The sequence below is a fragment of the Oncorhynchus gorbuscha genome, unplaced genomic scaffold (assembly GCF_021184085.1).
Source record: "Oncorhynchus gorbuscha isolate QuinsamMale2020 ecotype Even-year unplaced genomic scaffold, OgorEven_v1.0 Un_scaffold_3348, whole genome shotgun sequence".
Taxonomy (NCBI): Eukaryota; Metazoa; Chordata; class Actinopteri; order Salmoniformes; family Salmonidae; genus Oncorhynchus; species Oncorhynchus gorbuscha.
In genome coordinates, this window is record NW_025747608.1 from 7,207 (window position 1) to 30,000 (window position 22,794).

General features: G+C 43.8%; 1 protein-coding gene across 1 annotated transcript in view; it reads right to left on the reverse strand.

Annotated features, from left to right (window-relative positions):
- Positions 1-325: 325 nt before the first annotated feature.
- Positions 326-22,794, reverse strand: part of LOC124027542 (protein sidekick-1-like) — a gene marked incomplete at both ends in the record, with an annotated part of 25,639 nt that continues 3,170 nt past the window's right edge. The window contains 6 exons of the mRNA XM_046339952.1: positions 326-463; positions 2,237-2,401; positions 5,318-5,443; positions 9,185-9,346; positions 14,958-15,095; positions 17,291-17,477. Of these exons, the coding sequence (XP_046195908.1) occupies positions 326-463; positions 2,237-2,401; positions 5,318-5,443; positions 9,185-9,346; positions 14,958-15,095; positions 17,291-17,477 (916 nt within the window). The remainder of the gene's footprint in view (positions 464-2,236; positions 2,402-5,317; positions 5,444-9,184; positions 9,347-14,957; positions 15,096-17,290; positions 17,478-22,794) is intronic.

The window sequence follows — 22,794 nt, forward strand, 5'->3', positions numbered from 1 at the left end:
TACCTGTGTATTAGGTGTGTGTACCTGTGTATTAGGTGTGTACCTGTGTATTAGGTGTGTAGGTGTGTGTACCTGTGTATTAGGTGTGTAGGTGTGTGTACCTGTGTATTAGGTGTGTGTACCTGTGTATTAGGTGTGTAGGTGTGTGTACCTGTGTATTAGGTGTGTAGGTCTGTGTACCTGTGTATTAGGTGTGTAGGTGTGTGTACCTGTGTATTAGGTGTGTAGGTGTGTGTACCTGTGTATTAGGTGTGTAGGTGTGTGTACCTGTGTATTAGGTGTGTAGGTGTGTGTACCTGTGTATTAGGTGTGTAGGTGTGTGTACCTGTGCTGCAGCTCCTGTACTTGTGGTTGTGTCCGTGCAGCAGGAGGCTGAACACCAACATGAGGATCATGATCAGACCAATCAGAGACAGGACCAACAGGAACCACCACTCCTCATAGAAGGGACGGTCCCACAGAGCTACGGACAGGACACATTACTGTTAGGAAGGCCTTTATAACCAGTCTGGAGACAGGATGGAGACATATCACTGTTATGGAGGCCTTTATAACCAGTCTGGAGACATATCACTGTTATGAAGGCCTTTATAACCAGTCTGGAGACATATCACTGTGATGAAGGCCTTTATAACCAGTCTGGAGACAGGATGGAGACATATCACTGTTATGAAGGCCTTTATAACCAGTCTGGAGACATATCACTGTTATGAAGACCTTTATAACCAGTCTGGAGACAGGATGGAGACATATCACTGTTATGAAGGCCTTTATAATCAGTCTGGAGACAGGATGGAGACATATCACTGTTATGAAGGCCTTTATAACCAGTCTGGAGACATATCACTGTTATGAAGGCCTTTATAACCAGTCTGGAGACAGGATGGAGACATATCACTGTTATGAAGGCCTTTAAAACCAGTCTGGAGACATATCACTGTTATGAAGGCCTTTATAATCAGTCTGGAGAGAGGATGGAGACATATCACTGTTATGAAGGCCTTTATAACCAGTCTGGAGACATATCACTGTTATGAAGGCCTTTATAATCAGTCTGGAGACAGGATGGAGACATATCACTGTTATGAAGGCCTTTATAACCAGTCTGGAGACATATCACTGTTATGAAGGCCTTTATAATCAGTCTGGAGACAGGATGGAGACATATCACTGTTATGAAGGCCTTTATAACCAGTCTGGAGACACATCACTGTTATGAAGGCCTTTATAACCAGTCTGGAGACAGGATGGAGACATATCACTGTTATGAAGGCCTTTATAACCAGTCTGGAGACATATCACTGTTATGAAGGCCTTTATAACCAGTCTGGAGACAGGATGGAGACATATCACTGTTATGAAGGCCTTTATAATCAGTCTGGAGACAGGATGGAGACATATCACTGTTATGAAGGCCTTTATAACCAGTCTGGAGACATATCACTGTTATGAAGGCCTTTATAACCAGTCTGGAGACAGGATGGAGACATATCACTGTTATGAAGGCCTTTATAACCAGTCTGGAGACAGGGTGGAGACATATCACTGTTATGAAGGCCTTTATAACCAGTCTGGAGACACATCACTGTTATGAAGGCCTTTATAACCAGTCTGGAGACATATCACTGTTATGAAGGCCTTTATAACCAGTCTGGAGACAGGATGGAGACATATCACTGTTACGAAGGCCTTCATAACCAGTCTGGAGACATATCACTGTTATGGAGGCCTTTATAACCAGTCTGGAGACAGGATGGAGACATATCACTGTTAGGAAGGCCTTTATAACCAGTCTGGAGACAGGATGGAGACATATCACTGTTATGAAGGCCTTTATAACCAGTCTGGAGACAGGATGGAGACATATCACTGTGATGAAGGCCTTTATAACCAGTCTGGAGACATATCACTGTGATGGAGGCCTTTATAACCAGTCTGGAGACAGGATGGAGACATATCACTGTTATGAAGGCCTTTATAACCAGTCTGGAGACATATCACTGTGATGGAGGCCTTTATAACCAGTCTGGAGACATATCACTGTTATGAAGGCCTTTATAACCAGTCTGGAGACATATCACTGTTATGAAGGCCTTTATAACCAGCCTGGTGACAGGATGCTGTTGATACTGTTACAGCTGGAGCTGCTTCAGTCTGACACTAGATGGCAGCACAGTGTTAACACAGAGACTGTGTTACTGTTTCTGTGTGTGTGTGTGTGTGTGTGTGCGTTTACCAGCGAGTGCGGTGGACGGCGTGCTGGGTTCCCCATAACCGTAGCGATTGACAGCGATGACACGGAACTCATATCCGACCCCTGACCTCAGACGGTCCATCTCCACGGTTGCTGACCTACTGCTGGGGGGGAGGAGCCTGACAAACGAGTCCCACATCCCTTCATCTGAAGAGCGAGAGAGAGACAGGAAAGAGAGAGAGGGGGGAAGAGTGAGAGGGAGAGAGAGTAGGAAGGGAGAGAAGGAGGGTAGTGAGACAATGTAAAAGGAAGTGTAAATATCATTAGTGATAGAAGGATAAGAAAGATAGGAGGCGAAAGAGAGAAGGAGAGGGAAGAGAGAAGGAGAGGAAGATAGAAGGAGAGGGAAGATAGGAGAGGGAAGATAGAAGGAGAGGAAGATAGAAGGAGAGGGAAGAGAGAAGGAGAGGGAAGAGAGAAGGAGAGGGAAAAGAGAAGGAGAGGGAAGATAGAAGGAGAGGAAGATAGAAGGAGAGGGAAGAGAGAAGGAGAGGGAAGAGAGAAGGAGAGGGAAGATAGAAGGAGAGGAAGATAGAAGGAGAGGGAAGAGAGAAGGAGAGGGAAGAGAGAAGGAGAGGGAAGATAGAAGGAGAGGAAGATAGAAGGAGAGGGAAGAGAGAAGGAGAGGAAGAGAGAAGGAGAGGGAAGATAGAAGGAGAGGAAGATAGATGGAGAGGAAGATAGAAGGAGAGGAAGATAGAAGGAGAGGAAGATAGAAGGAGAGGGAATATAGAAGGAGAGGAAGAGAGAAGGAGAGGGAGAGAGAAGGAGAGGGAAGAGAGAAGGAGAGGGATGATAGAAGGAGAGGGAAGATAGAAGGGAAGAGAGAAGGAGAGGAAGATAGGAGGGAAGAGAAAAGGAGGGAAGAGAGAAGGAGAGGGAAGAGAGAAGGAGGGAAGATAGAAGGAGAGGGAAGAGAGAAGGAGAGGGATGATAGAAGGGAAGAGAGAAGGAGAGGAAGATAGAAGGAGAGGGAAGATAGAAGGAGAGGAAGATAGAAGGAGAGGGAAGATAGGAGGGAAGAGAAAAGGAGGGAAGAGAGAAGGAGAGGGAATATAGAAGGAGAGGAAGATAGAAGGGAAGATAGAAGGAGAGGAAGATAGGAGGGAAGAGAAAAGGAGGGAAGAGAGAAGGAGATGGAAGATAGAAGGAGAGGAAGATAGAAGGAGAGGAAGATAGAAGGAGAGGAAGATAGAAGGAGAGGGAATATAGAAGGAGAGGAAGAGAGAAGGAGAGGGAGAGAGAAGGAGAGGGAAGAGAGAAGGAGAGGGATGATAGAAGGAGAGGGAAGATAGAAGGAGAGGGAAGATAGAAGGAGAGGAAGAGAGAAGGAGAGGGAAGATAGAAGGGAAGAGAAAGGAGAGGGTAGAGAGAAGGAGAGGAAGATAGGAGGGAAGAGAAAAGGAGGGAAGAGAGAAGGAGCGGGAAGAGAGAAGGAGGGAAGATAGAAGGAGAGGGAAGATAGAAGGAGAGGGAAGATAGGAGGGAAGAGAAAAGGAGAGGAAGATAGGAGGGAAGAGAAAAGGAGGGAAGAGAGAAGGAGAGGAAGATAGATGGAGAGGAAGATAGAAGGAGAGGAAGATAGAAGGAGAGGAAGATAGAAGGAGAGGAAGATAGAAGGAGAGGGAATATAGAAGGAGAGGAAGAGAGAAGGAGAGGGAGAGAGAAGGAGAGGGAAGAGAGAAGGAGAGGGATGATAGAAGGAGAGGGAATATAGAAGGAGAGGAAGAGAGAAGGAGAGGGATGATAGAAGGAGAGGGAAGATAGAAGGAGAGGGAAGATAGAAGGAGAGGAAGAGAGAAGGAGAGGGAAGATAGAAGGGAATAGAAAAGGAGAGGGTAGAGAGAAGGAGAGGAAGACAGGAGGGAAGAGAAAAGGAGGGAAGAGAGAAGGAGAGGGAAGAGAGAAGGGAAGAGAGAAGGAGAGGAAGATAGGAGGGAAGAGAAAAGGAGGGAAGAGAGAAGGAGAGGGAAGAGAGGAGGGAAGATAGAAGGAGAGGAAGATAGATGGAGAGGAAGATAGAAGGAGAGGGATGATAGAAGGAGAGGAAGATAGATGGAGAGGAAGATAGAAGGAGAGGAAGATAGAAGGAGAGGGAAGAGAGAAGGAGAGGGATGATAGAAGGGAAGAGAGAAGGAGAGGAAGATAGAAGGAGAGGGAAGATAGAAGGAGAGGGATGATAGAAGGGAAGAGAGAAGGAGAGGAAGATAGAAGGAGAGGGAAGATAGAAGGAGAGGGATGATAGAAGGGAAGAGAGAAGGAGAAGAAGATAGAAGGAGAGGAAGAGAGAAGGAGAGGGAAGAGAGAAGGAGAGGGATGATAGAAGGGAAGAGAGAAGGAGAGGAAGATAGAAGGAGAGGAAGATAGAAGGAGAGGAAGAGAGAAGGAGAGGAAGATAGAAGGAGAGGAAGATAGAAGGAGAGGGAAGATAGGAGGGAAGAAAAAAGGAGGGAAGAGAGAAGGAGAGGGAAGATAGAAGGAGAGGGAAGATAGAAGGAGAGGGATGATAGAAGGGAAGAGAGAAGGAGAGGAAGATAGAAGGAGAGGAAGAGAGAAGGAGAGGGAAGAGAGAAGGAGAGGGATGATAGAAGGGAAGAGAGAAGGAGAGGAAGATAGAAGGAGAGGGAAGATAGAAGGAGAGGAAGAGAGAAGGAGAGGAAGATAGAAGGAGAGGAAGATAGAAGGAGAGGGAAGATAGGAGGGAAGAGAAAAGGAGGGAAGAGAGAAGGAGAGGGAATATAGAAGGAGAGGAAGATAGAAGGGAAGATAGAAGGAGAGGAAGATAGGAGGGAAGAGAAAAGGAGGGAAGAGAGAAGGAGATGGAAGATAGAAGGAGAGGGAAGATAGAAGGAGAGGGAAGATAGAAGGAGAGGGAAGAGAGAAGGAGAGGGATGATAGAAGGGAAGAGAGAAGGAGAGGAAGATAGAAGGAGAGGGAAGATAGAAGGAGAGGAAGAGAGAAGGAGAGGAAGAGAGAAGGAGAGGAAGATAGAAGGAGAGGGAAGATAGGAGAGGGACACACACACCACAGACACGCACCACGGACACACATTCGCTTGCTCACCTGAGGGACGAGCCTCGATGATGTAACCTATGACAGGTCCCGCCCCCGCGTCTCCCTCCGACCAATGAATGGTCAGCGCCGAGGAGGACTTGGTGACTGACATCTCCATGGGTGAACCAGGGGTGCCTGGGGGAGAGGGAGGAGCCATTCAGACCATATAAACACAGAAACTTGTAGATGTTGGGGATGTTGGTGTGTATAGCAGGTCTGGAGCTGAACACACATAAACCTAACACACTTAACACACACCTCACACACTTCACATACACATGGCATTGAGGAATATACCACCTCAGTCATTGGCTTCATCAATAAGTGCATCCCCACAGTGACTGTACGTACATATCCCAACCAGAAGCCATGGATTACAGGCAACATCCACATAAAGGCTAGAACGTTCAAGGAGACTAATCCGGACGCTGATATAAAATCCCGCTATGCCCTCAGACGACCCGTCAAAAAAGCAAAGCGTTGATACAGGATAAAGATTGAATCCTACTACATCGGCTTTGACGCTCGTCAGATGTGGCAGGGCTTGAAAACCATTACGGACTACAGAGAGAAACCCTGACGCGACCTGCCAATTGACGCAAGCCTACCAAATGCCAAATGCCTTTTATGCTCGCTTCAAGGCAAGCAACACTGAAGCATGCACGAGACCACCAGCTGTTCTGGATGACTGTGTGATAATAAATAATAATAATAATATAATAATATATGCCATTTAGCAGACGCTTTTATCCAAAGCGACTTACAGTCATGTGTGCATACATTCTACGTATGGGTGGTCCCGGGGATCGAACCCACTACCCTGGCGTTACAAGCGCCATGCTCTACCAACTGAGCTACAGAAGGACCACTGCTCTCGGTAGTCGATGTGAACAAAACCTTTAAACAGGTCAACATTTACAGCCGCTGGGCCAGACAGATTACCAGGACATGTACTCAAACACTACACTACACACACCTCACACACTACACTACACACACCTCACACACTACACTACACACACCTCACACACTACACTACACTACACACACCTCACACACTACACTACACACACCTCACACACTACACTACACACACCTCACACACTACACTACACTACACACACCTCACACACTACACTACACACACCTCACACACTACACTACACACACTACACTACACACACCTCACACACTACACTACACACACCTCACACACTACACTACACACACCTCACACACTACACTACACACACCTCACACACTACACTACACACACCTCACACACTACACTACACTACACACACCTCACACACTACACTACACACACCTCACACACTACACTACACACACCTCACACACTACACTGCACACTACACACACCTCACACACTACACTACACACTACACACACCTCACACACTACACTACACTACACACACCTCACACACTACACTACACACACCTCACACACTACACTACACACACCTCACACACTACACTACACACACCTCACACACTACACTACACTACACACACCTCACACACTACACTACACACACCTCACACACTACACTACACACACCTCACACACTACACTACACTACACACACCTCACACACTACACTACACACACCTCACACACTACCCTACACACACTACACTACACACACCTCACACACTACACTACACTACACACACCTCACACACTACACTACACACACCTCACACACTACCACTACACTACACACACCTCACACACTACACTACACACACCTCACACACTACACTACACACACCTCACACACTACACTACACACACCTCACACACTACACTACACACACCTCACACACTACACTGCACACTACACACACCTCACACACTACACTGCACACTACACACACCTCACACACTACACTACACTACACACACCTCACACACTACACTACACACACCTCACACACTACACTACACACACCTCACACACTACACTAAACACACCTCACACACTACACTGCACACTACACACACCTCACACACTACACTGCACACTACACACATCTCACACACTACACTACCCACACCTCACACACTACACTACACTACACTACACTACACTACACACACCTCACACACTACACTACACACACTACACTACACACACCTTACACACTACACTACACACACCTCACACACTACACTACACACACCTCACACACTACACTACACACACCTCACACACTACACTACACACACTACACTACACTACACTACACACCTCACACACTACACTACACACACCTCACACACTACACTACACACACTACACTACACTACACACACCTCACACACTACACTACACTACACACACTACACACACTACACTACACTACACTACACTACACTACACTACACACACCTCACACACTACACTACACTACACTACACTACACTACAATGCACTACACTACACTACACTACACACACCTCACACACTACACTACACTACACTACACTACACTACACTACACTACACTACACTACACTACACTACACTACACTACACACACTACACTACACTACACTACACACACTACACTACACACACTACACTACACTACACTACACTACACACACTACACTACACTACACTACACTACACTACACTACACTACACTACACTACACACACTACACTACACTACACACACTACACTACACTACACTACACTACACTACACTACACTACACTACACTACACTACACTACACTACAAACACCTCACACACTACACACACTACACTACACACACTACACCCACACAGCTCACACACTACACACACTACACTACACTACACACACTACAATACACTACACTACACTACACACACTACACTACACTACACACTACACTACACACACCTCACACACTACACTACACTACACTACACTACACTACACTACACTACACTACACTACACTACACTACACTACACTACAAACACCTCACACACTACACACACTACACTACACACACTACACCCACACAGCTCACACACTACACACACTACACTATACACACCTCACACACTACACCCACACACTACACACACTACACTTCACACACCTCACACACTACACACACTACACACACTTCACACACCTCACACACTACACACACTACACACACTACACACACTACCCACACCTCACACACTACACACACTACACACACTACCCACACCTCACACACTACACACACTACACACACTTCACACAACTCACACACTACACACACTACACTACACACACCTCACACACTACACACACTACACTACACACACCTCACACACCACACACACTACACACACTTCACACACCTCACACACCTACACACTACACTCACACACCACACACACTACACACACTACACACACTTCACACACCTCACACACCTACACACTACACTTACACACCTCACACACAACACTCACACACCTCACAGACTACACACACACACCTCACGCACTACACACACACCTCACACACACATCTCACACACTACACATACACCTCACACACTAAACACACTCACCTCACACACTATACACACACACACAACACACACTCTCACAACTCACACACACACCTCACACACTACATTAACCTCACACACACATCTCACACACTACACATACACACTAAACACAATCACCTCACACACAACACACACACACCTCACACACTACACTAACCTCACACACACATCTCACACACTACACATACACACTAAACACAATCACCTCACACACAACACACACACACCTCTCACACACTATACACACACCTCACACAGACTCCTAACCCCCCCTCTCCTTACCCTGTAGAGGTTGTGAGGTGACGTTACAGTGGACAGCAGGTCCGTAGCTGACTGTTCTGGCCTGGACACTGAACCTGTAGGTTACTCCTTTAGTCAGGTCTCTGACCTTCAACCAACGCTGCCAGCTACCCTTCACCTCCACCGTCACCACCCGACTCACACCTAGACACACACACACACACACACACACACACACACACACACACACACACACACACACACACACACACACACACACACACACACACACACACACACACACACACACACACACACACACACACACACACACACACACACATTAAAACATGTATAGATAAACAAACACCATTAAACACTATTAAACACCATTAAACACCATTAAACACCATTAAACACCATTAAACACAAATAAACACCATTAAACACCATTAAACACCATTAAACACCATTAAACACAAATACACACCATTAAACACCATTAAACACAAATAAACACCATTAAACACCATTAAACACCATTAAACACCATTAAACACAAATACACACCATTAAACACCATTAAACACAAATAAACACCATTAAACACCATTAAACACCATTAAACACAAATACACACCATTAAACACCATTAAACACAAATAAACACCATTAAACACAAATAAACACCATTAAACACCATTAAACACCATTAAACACCATTAAACACAAATACACACCATTAAACACCATTAAACACCATTAAACACAAATAAACACAAATAAACACCATTAAACACCATTAAACACCATTAAACACAAATAAACACCATTAAACACCATTAAACACCATTAAACACAAATACACACCATTAAACACCATTAAACACCATTAAACACCATTAAACACAAATACACACCATTACACACCATTAAACACAAATAAACACCATTAAACACAAATAAACACCATTAAACACCATTAAACACCATTAAACACCATTAAACACAAATACACACCATTAAACACCATTAAACACCATTAAACACCATTAAACACAAATAAACACCATTAAACACCATTAAACACAAATAAACACAAATAAACACCATTAAACACAAATAAACACAATTAAACACCATTAAACACCACTAAACACCATTACACACCAATAAACACCATTAAACACCATTAAACACCATTAAACACCATTAAACACAAATAAACACAAATAAACACCATTAAACACAAATAAACACCATTAAACACCATTAAACACCATTAAACACCATTAAACACCATTTAACACCATTAAACACAAATACACACCATTAAACACCATTAAACACCATTAAATACCATTAAACACAAATAAACACAAATAAACACCATTAAACACCATTAAACACCATTAAACACAAATAAACACAAATAAACACCATTAAACACCATTAAACACAAATAAACACAAATAAACACCATTAAACACCATTAAACACAAATAAACACAATTAAACACCATTAAACACAAATAAACACCACTAAACACCATTACACACCAAAAAACACCATTAAACACCATTAAACATCATTAAACACCATTAAACACACATAAACACCACTAAACACCATTAAACACCAATAAACACCATTAAACACCATTAAACACCATTAAACACAAATAAACACCAATAAACACCATTAAACACAAATAAACACCACTAAACACCATTAAACACCATTAAACACCATTAAACACCATTAAACACAAATAAACACCAATAAACACCATTAAACACAAATAAACACCACTAAACACCATTAACTTAAATGTAAAATGTAAAATGTAAACACCATTAAACACAAATAAACACCATTAAACACCATTAAACACCATTAAACACAAATAAACACCAATAAACACCATTAAACACAAATAAACACCACTAAACACCATTAAACACCATTAAACACCAATAAACACCATTAAACACCATTAAACGCCAATAAACCCCATTAAACACCATTAAACACCATTAAACACAAATAAACACCATTAAACACCATTAAACACAAATAAACACCACTAAACACCATTAAACACCAATAAACACCATTAAACACCATTAAACACAAATAAACACCACTAAACACCATTAAACGCCAATAAACACCATTAAACACCATTAAACACAAATAAACACCATTAAACACCAATAAACACCATTAAACACCATTAAACACAAATAAACACCACTAAACACCATTAAACACCAATAAACACCATTAAACACCATTAAACACAAATAAACACCACTAAACACCATTAAACATCATTAAACACAAATAAACACCACTAAACACCATTAAACGCCAATAAACACCATTAAACACCATTAAACACAAATAAACACCACTAAACACCATTAAACACCAATAAACACCATTAAACACCATTAAACACAAATAAACACCACTAAACACCATTAAACACCAATAAACACCATTAAACACCATTAAACACAAATAAACACCACTAAACATCATTAAACACCATTAAACACAAATAAACACCACTAAACACCATTAAACACCAATAAACACCATTAAACACCATTAAACACAAATAAACACCACTAAACACCATTAAACACAAATAAACACCACTAGACACCATTAAACACCATTAAACACCAATAAACACCATTAAACACCATTAAACACCACTAGACACCATTAAACACCATTAAACACAAATAAACACCATTATACACCATTAAACACAAATAAACACCACTAAACACCATTAAACACCAATAAACACCATTAAACACCATTAAACACAAATAAACACCACTAAACACCATTAAACACAAATAAACACCACTAGACACCATTAAACACCATTAAACACCAATAAACACCATTAAACACCATTAAACACAAATAAACACCACTAGACACCATTAAACACCATTAAACACCATTAAACACCACTAAACACCATTAAACACCAATGAACACCATTAAACACCATTAAACACAAATAAACACCACTAAACACCATTAAACACAAATAAACACCACTAGACACCATTAAACACCATTAAACACCAATAAACACCATTAAACACCATTAAACACAAATAAACACCACTAGACACCATTAAACACCAATAAACACCATTAAACACAAATAAACACCATTAAACACCAATAAACACCACTAAACACCATTAAACACAAATAAACACCAATAAACACCATTAAACACCATTAAACACCACTAAACACCATTAAACACCATTAAACACAAATAAACACCTTGTTTTGTTTGTCAGCAACATTTTCCTCTTTACCATCAAGTCAAGACAGACGCAGAAACTGGTGTGTGTTTTGTTAGGCATGTGAGTGTGTTGCTAGGCGTGTGTGTGTTTTGTTAGGCGTGTGAGTGTGTTGCTAGGCGTGTGTGTGTGTTGTTAGGCATGTGAGTGTGTTGCTAGGCGTGTGTGTGTGTGTTGTTAGGTGTGTGTGTGTTGCTAGGTGTGTGTGTTTTTGTTGTTAGGCATGTGAGTGGGTGTTAGGTGTGTGTGTGTGTATTGTTAGGTGTGTGTGTGTTGCTAGGCGTGTGTGTGTGTGTGTGTGTTGTTAGGCATGTGAGTGTGTGTTAGGTGTGTGTGTGTTGTTAGGTGTGTGTGTGTTGTTAGGTGTGTGTGTGTTGCTAGGCGTGTGTGTGTGTGTGTTGTTAGGCGTGTGAGTGTGTGTTAGGTGTGTGTGTGTAATTAGGTTTGTGTGGGTTGCTAGGTGTGTGTGTGTGTTGTTAGGTGTGTTGTTAGGTGTGTGTGTGTTGCTAGGCGTGTGTGTGTGTATTGTTAGGCGTGTGAGTGTGTGTTAGGTGTGTGTTGTTAGGTGTGTGTGTGTGTGTGTGTGTGTGTGTGTGTGTGTGTGTGTGTGTGTGTGTGTGTGTGTGTGTGTGTGTGTGTGTGTGTGTGTGTGTGTGTGTGTGTGTGTGTGTGTGTGTTAGTTACCCTGTGTAGGCTGTGTGTGTGTGTGTTGCTAGGTGTGTGTATGTTTCTAGGTGTGTGTGTGTGTGTGTGTTAGTTACCCTGTACAGGCTGTGTGTGTGTGTGTTTCTAGGTGTGTGCGTGTGTGTTAGTTACCCTGTACAGGCTGTGTGTGTTGTTAGGTGTGTGTGTGTGTGTTAGTTACCCTGTACAGGCTGTGTGTGTTGTTAGGTGTGTGTATGTTTCTAGGTGTGTGTGTTAGTTACCCTGTACAGGCTGTGTGTGTTGTTAGGTGTGTGTATTTTTCTAGGTGTGTGTGTTAGTTACCCTGTACAGGCTGTGTGTGTTGTTAGGTGTGTGTGTTAGTTACCCTGTACAGGCTGTGTGTGTTGTTAGGTGTGTGTGTGTGTGTTAGTTACCCTGTACAGGCTGTGTGTGTTGTTAGGTGTGTGTGTGTTGCTAGGTGTGTGTGTGTGTGCGTGTTAGTTACCCTGTACAGGCTGTGTGTGTTGCTAGGTGTGTGTGTGTGTGTTAGTTACCCTGTACAGGCTGTGTGTGTTGCTAGGTGTGTGTGTTAGTTACCCTGTACAGGCTGTGTGTGTTGCTAGGTGTGTGTGTTAGTTACCCTGTACAGGCTGTGTGTGTTGCTAGGTGTGTGTGTTAGTTACCCTGTACAGGCTGTGTGGGCTGGTAGACATTTTCCTCTTTACCATCAAGTCAAGACAGACGCAGAAACTGGTGTGTGTTTTGTTAGGCATGTGAGTGTGTTGCTAGGCGTGTGTGTGTTTTGTTAGGCGTGTGAGTGTGTTGCTAGGCGTGTGTGTGTGTTGTTAGGCATGTGAGTGTGTTGCTAGGCGTGTGTGTGTGTGTGTTGTTAGGTGTGTGTGTGTTGCTAGGTGTGTGTGTGTGTGTTGTTAGGCATGTGAGTGGGTGTTAGGTGTGTGTGTGTGTATTGTTAGGTGTGTGTGTGTTGCTAGGCGTGTGTGTGTGTGTGTGTGTTGTTAGGCATGTGAGTGTGTGTTAGGTGTGTGTGTGTTGTTAGGTGTGTGTGTGTTGTTAGGTGTGTGTGTGTTGCTAGGCGTGTGTGTGTGTGTGTGTTGTTTGGCATGTGAGTGTGTGTTAGGTGTGTGTGTGTAATTAGGTTTGTGTGGGTTGCTAGGTGTGTGTGTGTGTGTTGTTAGGTGTGTTGTTAGGTGTGTGTGTGTTGCTAGGTGTGTGTGTGTTGCTAGGCGTGTGTGTGTGTGTTGTTAGGCGTGTGAGTGTGTGTTAGGTGTGTGTTGTTAGGTGTGTGTGTGTGTGTGTTAGTTACCCTGTGTAGGCTGTGTGTGTGTTAGGTGTGTGTATGTTACCCTGTACAGGCTGTGTGTGTTGTTAGGTGTGTGTATGTTTCTAGGTGTGTGTGTTAGTTACCCTGTACAGGCTGTGTGTGTTGTTAGGTGTGTGTATTTTTCTAGGTGTGTGTGTTAGTTACCCTGTACAGGCTGTGTGTGTTGTTAGGTGTGTGTGTTAGTTACCCTGTACAGGCTGTGTGTGTTGTTAGGTGTGTGTGTGTGTGTTAGTTACCCTGTACAGGCTGTGTGTGTTGTTAGGTGTGTGTGTGTTGCTAGGTGTGTGTGTGTGTGTGTTAGTTACCCTGTACAGGCTGTGTGTGTTGCTAGGTGTGTGTGTGTGTGTTAGTTACCCTGTACAGGCTGTGTGTGTTGCTAGGTGTGTGTGTTAGTTACCCTGTACAGGCTGTGTGTGTTGCTAGGTGTGTGTGTTAGTTACCCTGTACAGGCTGTGTGTGTTGCTAGGTGTGTGTGTTAGTTACCCTGTACAGGCTGTGTGGGCTGGTAGACCACCCTGTACCCCTCCACTACCCCGTTAGAAGCGCTGGGCGCCCCCCAGGAGACGTTGACACTCCATCCTGTCACCTCCGAAAACGACAGGAAACTAGGCTGGCTGGGGGCTGGGGGGGGGAGGTTACACAGGTCATCATTACATTCATACCATCTAGATGTTCTACTTTAGACAGAGCAGACCTGGGATCAGATACTATTAGATGTGTGTGTGTAAACTCTCAGTGTCTGCTTTAGACAGAGCAGACCTGGGATCAGATACTATTAGATGTGTGTGTGTAAACTCTCAGTGTCTGCTTTAGACAGAGCAGACCTGGGATCAGATACTATTAGATGTGTGTGTGTAAACTCTCAGTGTCTGCTTTAGACAGAGCAGACCTGGGATCAGATACTATTAGATGTGTGTGTGTAAACTCTCAGTGTCTGCTTTAGACAGAGCAGACCTGGGATCAGATACTATTAGATGTGTGTGTAAACTCTCAGTGTCTGCTTTAGACAGAGCAGACCTGGGATCAGATACTATTAGATGTGTGTGTAAACTCTCAGTGTCTGCTTTAGACAGAGCAGACCTGGGATCAGATACTATTAGATGTGTGTGTGTAAACTCTCAGTGTCTGCTTTAGACAGAGCAGACCTGGGATCAGATACTATTAGATGTGTGTGTGTAAACTCTCAGTGTCTGCTTTAGACAGAGCAGACCTGGGATCAGATACTATTAGATGTGTGTGTAAACTCTCAGTGTCTGCTTTAGACAGAGCAGACCTGGGATCAGATACTATTAGATGTGTGTGTAAACTCTCAGTGTCTGCTTTAGACAGAGCAGACCTGGGATCAGATACTATTAGATGTGTGTGTGTAAACTCTCAGTGTCTGCTTTAGACAGAGCAGACCTGGGATCAGATACTATTAGATGTGTGTGTAAACTCTCAGTGTCTGCTTTAGACAGAGCAGACCTGGGATCAGATACTATTAGATGTGTGTGTGTAAACTCTCAGTGTCTGCTTTAGACAGAGCAGACCTGGGATCAGATACTATTAGATGTGTGTGTGTAAACTCTCAGTGTCTGCTTTAGACAGAGCAGACCTGGGATCAGATACTATTAGATGTGTGTGTGTAAACTCTCAGTGTCTGCTTTAGACAGAGCAGACCTGGGATCAGATACTATTAGATGTGTGTGTGTAAACTCTCAGTGTCTGCTTTAGACAGAGCAGACCTGGGATCAGATACTATTAGATGTGTGTGTAAACTCTCAGTGTCTGCTTTAGACAGAGCAGACCTGGGATCAGATACTATTAGATGTGTGTGTAAACTCTCAGTGTCTGCTTTAGACAGAGCAGACCTGGGATCAGATACTATTAGATATGTGTGTGTAAACTCTCAGTGTCTGCTTTAGACAGAGCAGACCTGGGATCAGATACTATTAGATATGTGTGTGTAAACTCTCAGTGTCTGCTTTAGACAGAGCAGACCTGGGATCAGATACTATTAGATATGTGTGTGTAAACTCTCAGTGTCTGCTTTAGACAGAGCAGACCTGGGATCAGGTACTATTAGATATGTGTGTAAACTCTCAGCTCTTCCATTACAACAGGCTCCATCATTATCAAGCCCAGATAAAGATTTTTCATCGATTTCAAATCATATTTCAAGCCAGGTCTAACACATACGTATCCCAGGGTTAACTGGATGGGTTAGGGGTTAGAGGTTAGGGAACCTATCACCCTGTAGGGTCTTGGCCTCCCGGGGTTAGAGGTTAGAGGTTAAGGAACCTACCGGCCTGTAGGGTCTTGGCGGCCCGGGGTTAGAGGTTAGGGGTTAGAGGTTAGGGAACTTACCAGCCTGTAGGGTCTTGGCCTCCCGGGGTTAGAGGTTAGGGGTTAGGGGTCAGAGGTTAGGGGTTAGAGGTTAGGGAACCTACCGGCCTGTAGGGTCTTGGCGCCCCGGGGTTAGAGGTTAGGGGTTAGAGGTTAGGGAACTTACCAGCCTGTAGGGTCTTGGCCTCCCGGGGTTAGAGGTTAGGGGTTAGGGGTCAGAGGTTAGAAGTTAGGGGTTAGAGGTTAGGGAACCTACCGGCCTGTAGGGTCTTGGCGCCCCGGGGTTAGAGGTTAGGGATTAGAGGTTAGGGGTTAGGGGTTAGAGGTTAGGGAACCTACCGGCCTGTAGGGTCTTGGCACCCCAGAGTTAGAGGTTAGGGGTAAGAGGTCAGGGTTTAGAGGTTAGGGAACCTACCGGCCTGTAGGGTCTTGGCCTCCCGGGGTTAGAGGTTAGGGGTTAGAGGTTAGGGGTTAGAGGTTAGGGAACCTACCAGCCTGTAGGGTCTTGGCGCCCCGGGGTTCGCTGGGCGGGCCGTCTCCAGCCACGTTGAAGGCAGACAGCGTGACGAGGTAGGACGTGTAACACGTGAGGTTGACCAGACGAACACGCGTGTCAGGAACAAACACCACCGTCACCTTCTCTGTCTCGTTCTGTCTGGCACCCTGCCAGTAGTGGATCTGACCACAGCACAGGAAACAGGAAGAAGTCGCACACAGGAAGTGAGACCCATTTTCTACTGAGACAATGGTTCCTTTCGGGTTGTACCCAGAAGGGTACACATGCTCAATATTCTGCTGATGTACCCATCAGAATGATGTAGTGATGTATTCTCTATAACAACATGATGCGTCCATCAGAATGATGTAGTGATGTATTCTCTATAACAACATGACCTGATGTGTCCATCAGAATGATGTAGTGATGTATTCTCTATAACAACATGACCTGATGTGTCCATCAGAATGATGTAGTGATGTATTCTCTATAACAACATGACCTGATGTGTCCATCAGAATGATGTAGTGATGTATTCTCTATAACAACATGACCTGATGTGTCCATCAGAATGATGTAGTGATGTATTCTCTATAACAACATGACCTGATGTGTCCATCAGAATGATGTAGTGATGTATTCTCTATAACAACATGATGTACCCAGCAGAATGATGTAGTGATGTATTCTCTATAACAACATGACCTGATGTGTCCATCAGAATGATGTAGTGATGTATTCTCTATAACAACATGACCTGATGTGTCCATCAGAATGATGTAGTGATGTATTCTCTATAACAACATGACCTGATGTATCCATCAGAATGATGTAGTGATGTATTCTCTATAACAACATGACCTGATGTGTCCATCAGAATGATGTAGTGATGTATTCTCTATAACAACATGATGTATCCATCAGAATGATGTAGTGATGTGTTCTCTATAACAACATGATGTACCCAGCAGAATGATGTAGTGATGGATTCTCTATAACAACATGACCTGATGTGTCCATGACAACATGACCTGATGCGTCCATCAGAATGATGTAGTGATGTATTCTCTATAACAACATGACCTGATGTGTCCATCAGAATGATGTAGTGATGTATTCTATATAACAACATGATGTACCCATCAGAATGATGTAGTGATGTATTCTCTATAACAACATGACCTGATGTACCCATCAGAATGATGTAGTGATGTATTCTCTATAACAACATGACCTGATGTGTCCATCAGAATGATGTAGTGATGTGTTCTCTATAACAACATGATGTGTCCATCAGAATGATGTAGTGATGTATTCTCTATAACAACATGACCTGATGTGTCCATCAGAATGATGTAGTGATGTATTCTCTATAACAACATGACCTGATGTGTCCATCAGAATGATGTAGTGATGTATTCTCTATAACAACATGATGTGTCCATCAGAATGATGTAGTGATGTATTCTCTATAACAACATGACCTGATGTGTCCAGAATGATGTAGTGATGTATTCTCTATAACAACATGACCTGATGTGTCCATGACAACATGACCTGATGTGTCCATCAGAATGATGTAGTGATGTATTCTCTATAACAACATGACCTGATGTGCCCATCAGAATGATGTAGTGATGTATTCTCTATAACAACATGACCTCATCAGAATGATGTAGTGATGTATTCTCTATAACAACATGACCTGATGTGTCCATCAGAATGATGTAGTGATGTATTCTCTATAACAACATGACCTGATGTGTCCATCAGAATGATGTAGTGATGTATTCTCTATAACAACATGACCTGATGTGTCCATCAGAATGATGTAGTGATGTATTCTCTATAACAACATGATGTGTCCATCAGAATGATGTAGTGATGTATTCTCTATAACAACATGACCTGATGTGTCCATCAGAATGATGTAGTGATGTATTCTCTATAACAACATGATGTACCCATCAGAATGATGTAGTGATGTATTCTCTATAACAACATGATGTGTCCATCAGAATGATGTAGTGATGTATTCTCTATAACAACATGACCTGATGTGTCCATCAGAATGATGTAGTGATGTATTCTCTATAACAACATGACCTGATGTGTCCATCAGAATGATGTAGTGATGTGTTCTCTATAACAACATGATGTGTCCATCAGAATGATGTAGTGATGTATTCTCTATAACAACATGACCTGATGTGTCCATCAGAATGATGTAGTGATGTATTCTCTATAACAACATGACCTGATGTGTCCATCAGAATGATGTAGTGATGTATTCTCTATAACAACATGATGTGTCCATCAGAATGATGTAGTGATGTGTTCTCTATAACAACATGATGTGTCCATCAGAATGATGTAGTGATGTATTCTCTATAACAACATGACCTGATGTGTCCATCAGAATGATGTAGTGATGTATTCTCTATAACAACATGACCTGATGTGTCCATCAGAATGATGTAGTGATGTATTCTCTATAACAACATGATGTGTCCATCAGAATGATGTAGTGATGTATTCTCTATAACAACATGACCTGATGTGTCCAGAATGATGTAGTGATGGATTCTCTATAACAACATGACCTGATGTGTCCATGACAACATGACCTGATGCGTCCATCAGAATGATGTAGTGATGTATTCTCTATAACAACATGACCTGATGTGTCCATCAGAATGATGTAGTGATGTATTCTCTATAACAACATGACCTGATGTGTCCATGACAACATGACCTGATGCGTCCATCAGAATGATGTAGTGATGTATTCTCTATAACAACATGACCTGATGTGTCCATCAGAATGATGTAGTGATGTATTCTCTATAACAACATGATGTGTCCATCAGAATGATGTAGTGATGTATTCTCTATAACAACATGATGTGTCCATCAGAATGATGTAGTGATGTATTCTCTATAACAACATGACCTGATGTGTCCAGAATGATGTAGTGATGGATTCTCTATAACAACATGACCTGATGTGTCCATGACAACATGACCTGATGCGTCCATCAGAATGATGTAGTGATGTATTCTCTATAACAACATGACCTGATGTGTCCATCAGAATGATGTAGTGATGTATTCTCTATAACAACATGACCTGATGTGTCCATGACAACATGACCTGATGCGTCCATCAGAATGATGTAGTGATGTATTCTCTATAACAACATGACCTGATGTGCCCATCAGAATGATGTAGTGATGTATTCTCTATAACAACATGACCTCATCAGAATGATGTAGTGATGTATTCTCTATAACAACATGACCTGATGTGTCCATCAGAATGATGTAGTGATGTATTCTCTATAACAACATGACCTGATGTGTCCATCAGAATGATGTAGTGATGTATTCTCTATAACAACATGACCTGATGTGTCCATCAGAATGATGTAGTGATGTATTCTCTATAACAACATGATGTGTCCATCAGAATGATGTAGTGATGTATTCTCTATAACAACATGACCTGATGTGTCCATCAGAATGATGTAGTGATGTATTCTCTATAACAACATGATGTACCCATCAGAATGATGTAGTGATGTATTCTCTATAACAACATGATGTGTCCATCAGAATGATGTAGTGATGTATTCTCTATAACAACATGACCTGATGTGTCCATCAGAATGATGTAGTGATGTATTCTCTATAACAACATGACCTGATGTGTCCATCAGAATGATGTAGTGATGTGTTCTCTATAACAACATGATGTGTCCAGCAGAATGATGTTGTGATGTGAGTTCAGCTTGTCATTATAATGGATAATCCTCATTATTACTGGACTGGAACATTCTAACACAAAACCCCCTCTTTAAAACTTCAACTCTACAAAACCTCAACTCTACAAAACCTCAACTCTACAAAACCCACTCTTTAAAACTTCAACTCTACAAAACCTCAACTCTAGAAAAGTAATTCCAATGTCTCTCCATCTCTCCCCTTCACTCTCTCCCTCTCCATCTCTCTCCTTCTCTCTCCCCTTCTCTCTCTCCTCCTCCCTCTCCTCTCCATCTCTCCCCTTCTCTCTCCATCTCTCTCCTTCTCTCTCCCCTTCTCCCTCGCCTCCTCCCTCTCCTCTCCATCTCTCCCCTTCTCTCTCCTTCTCTCTCCCCTCTCCATCTCTCCCCTTCTCCCTCGCCTCCTCCCTCTCCTCTCCATCTCTCCCCTTCTCCCTCTCCTTTCCATCTCTCCCCTTCTCTCTCCCCTTCTCTCTCCATCTCTCTCCTTCTCTCTCCCCTCCTCCCTCTCCTCTCCATCTCTCCCCTTCTCCCTCGCCTTCTCTCTCTCCTCTCCATCTCCTCTCCATCTCTCCCCTTCTCCCTCTCCTTTCCATCTCTCCCCTTCTCTCTCTCCTCTCCATCTCTCCCCTTCTCCCTCTCCTCTCCATCTCTCCCCTTCTCCCTCTCCTCTCCATCTCTCCCCTTCTCCCTCGCCTCCTCCCTCTCCATCTCTCCCCTTCTCCCTCTCCTTTCCATCTCTCCCCTTCTCTCTCCCCTTCTCTCTCCATCTCTCTCCTTCTCTCTCCCCTCCTCCCTCTCCTCTCCATCTCTCCCCTTCTCCCTCACTTTCTCTCTCTCCTCTCCCTCTCCTCTCCATCTCTCTCCTTCTCTCTCCCCTCCTCTCTCTCCTTTCCATCTCTCCCCTTCTCCCTCTCCTCCTCCCTCTCCTTTCCATCTCTCCCCTTCTCTCTCTCCTCTTCCTCTCCTCTCCATCTCTCCCCTTCTCTCTCCCCTTCTCCCTCGCCTCCTCCCTCTCCTCTCCATCTCTCCCCTTCTCTCTCCTTCTCTCTCCCCTTCTCTCTCTCCTCTCCATCTCTCCCCTTCTCCCTCGCCTCCTCCCTCTCCTCTCCATCTCTCCCCTTCTCCCTCTCCTTTCCATCTCTCCTCTTCTCTCTCCCCTTCTCTCTCCATCTCTCTCCTTCTCTCTCCCCTCCTCCCTCTCCTCTCCATCTCTCCCCTTCTCCCTCGCCTTCTCTCTCTCCTCTCCATCTCTCCCCTTCTCCCTCTCCTTTCCATCTCTCCCCTTTTCCCTCGCCTTCTCTCTCTCCTCTCCATCTCCTCCCCATCTCTCCCCTTCTCCCTCTCCTCTCCATCTCTCCCCTTCTCCCTCTCCTCTCCATCTCTCCCCTTCTCCCTCACCTCCTCCCTCTCCTCTCCATCTCTCCCCTTCTCCCTCTCCTTTCCATCTCTCCCCTTCTCTCTCCCCTTCTCTCTCCATCTCTCTCCTTCTCTCTCCCCTCCTCCCTCTCCTCTCCATCTCTCCCCTTCTCCCTCGCCTTCTCTCTCTCCTCTCCCTCTCCTCTCCATCTCTCTCCTTCTCTCTCCCCTCCTCTCTCTCCTTTCCATCTCTCCCCTTCTCCCTCTCCTCCTCCCTCTCCTTTCCATCTCTCCCCTTCTCTCTCTCCTCTCCATCTCCTCTCCATCTCTCCCCTTCTCCCTCTCCTTTCCATCTCTC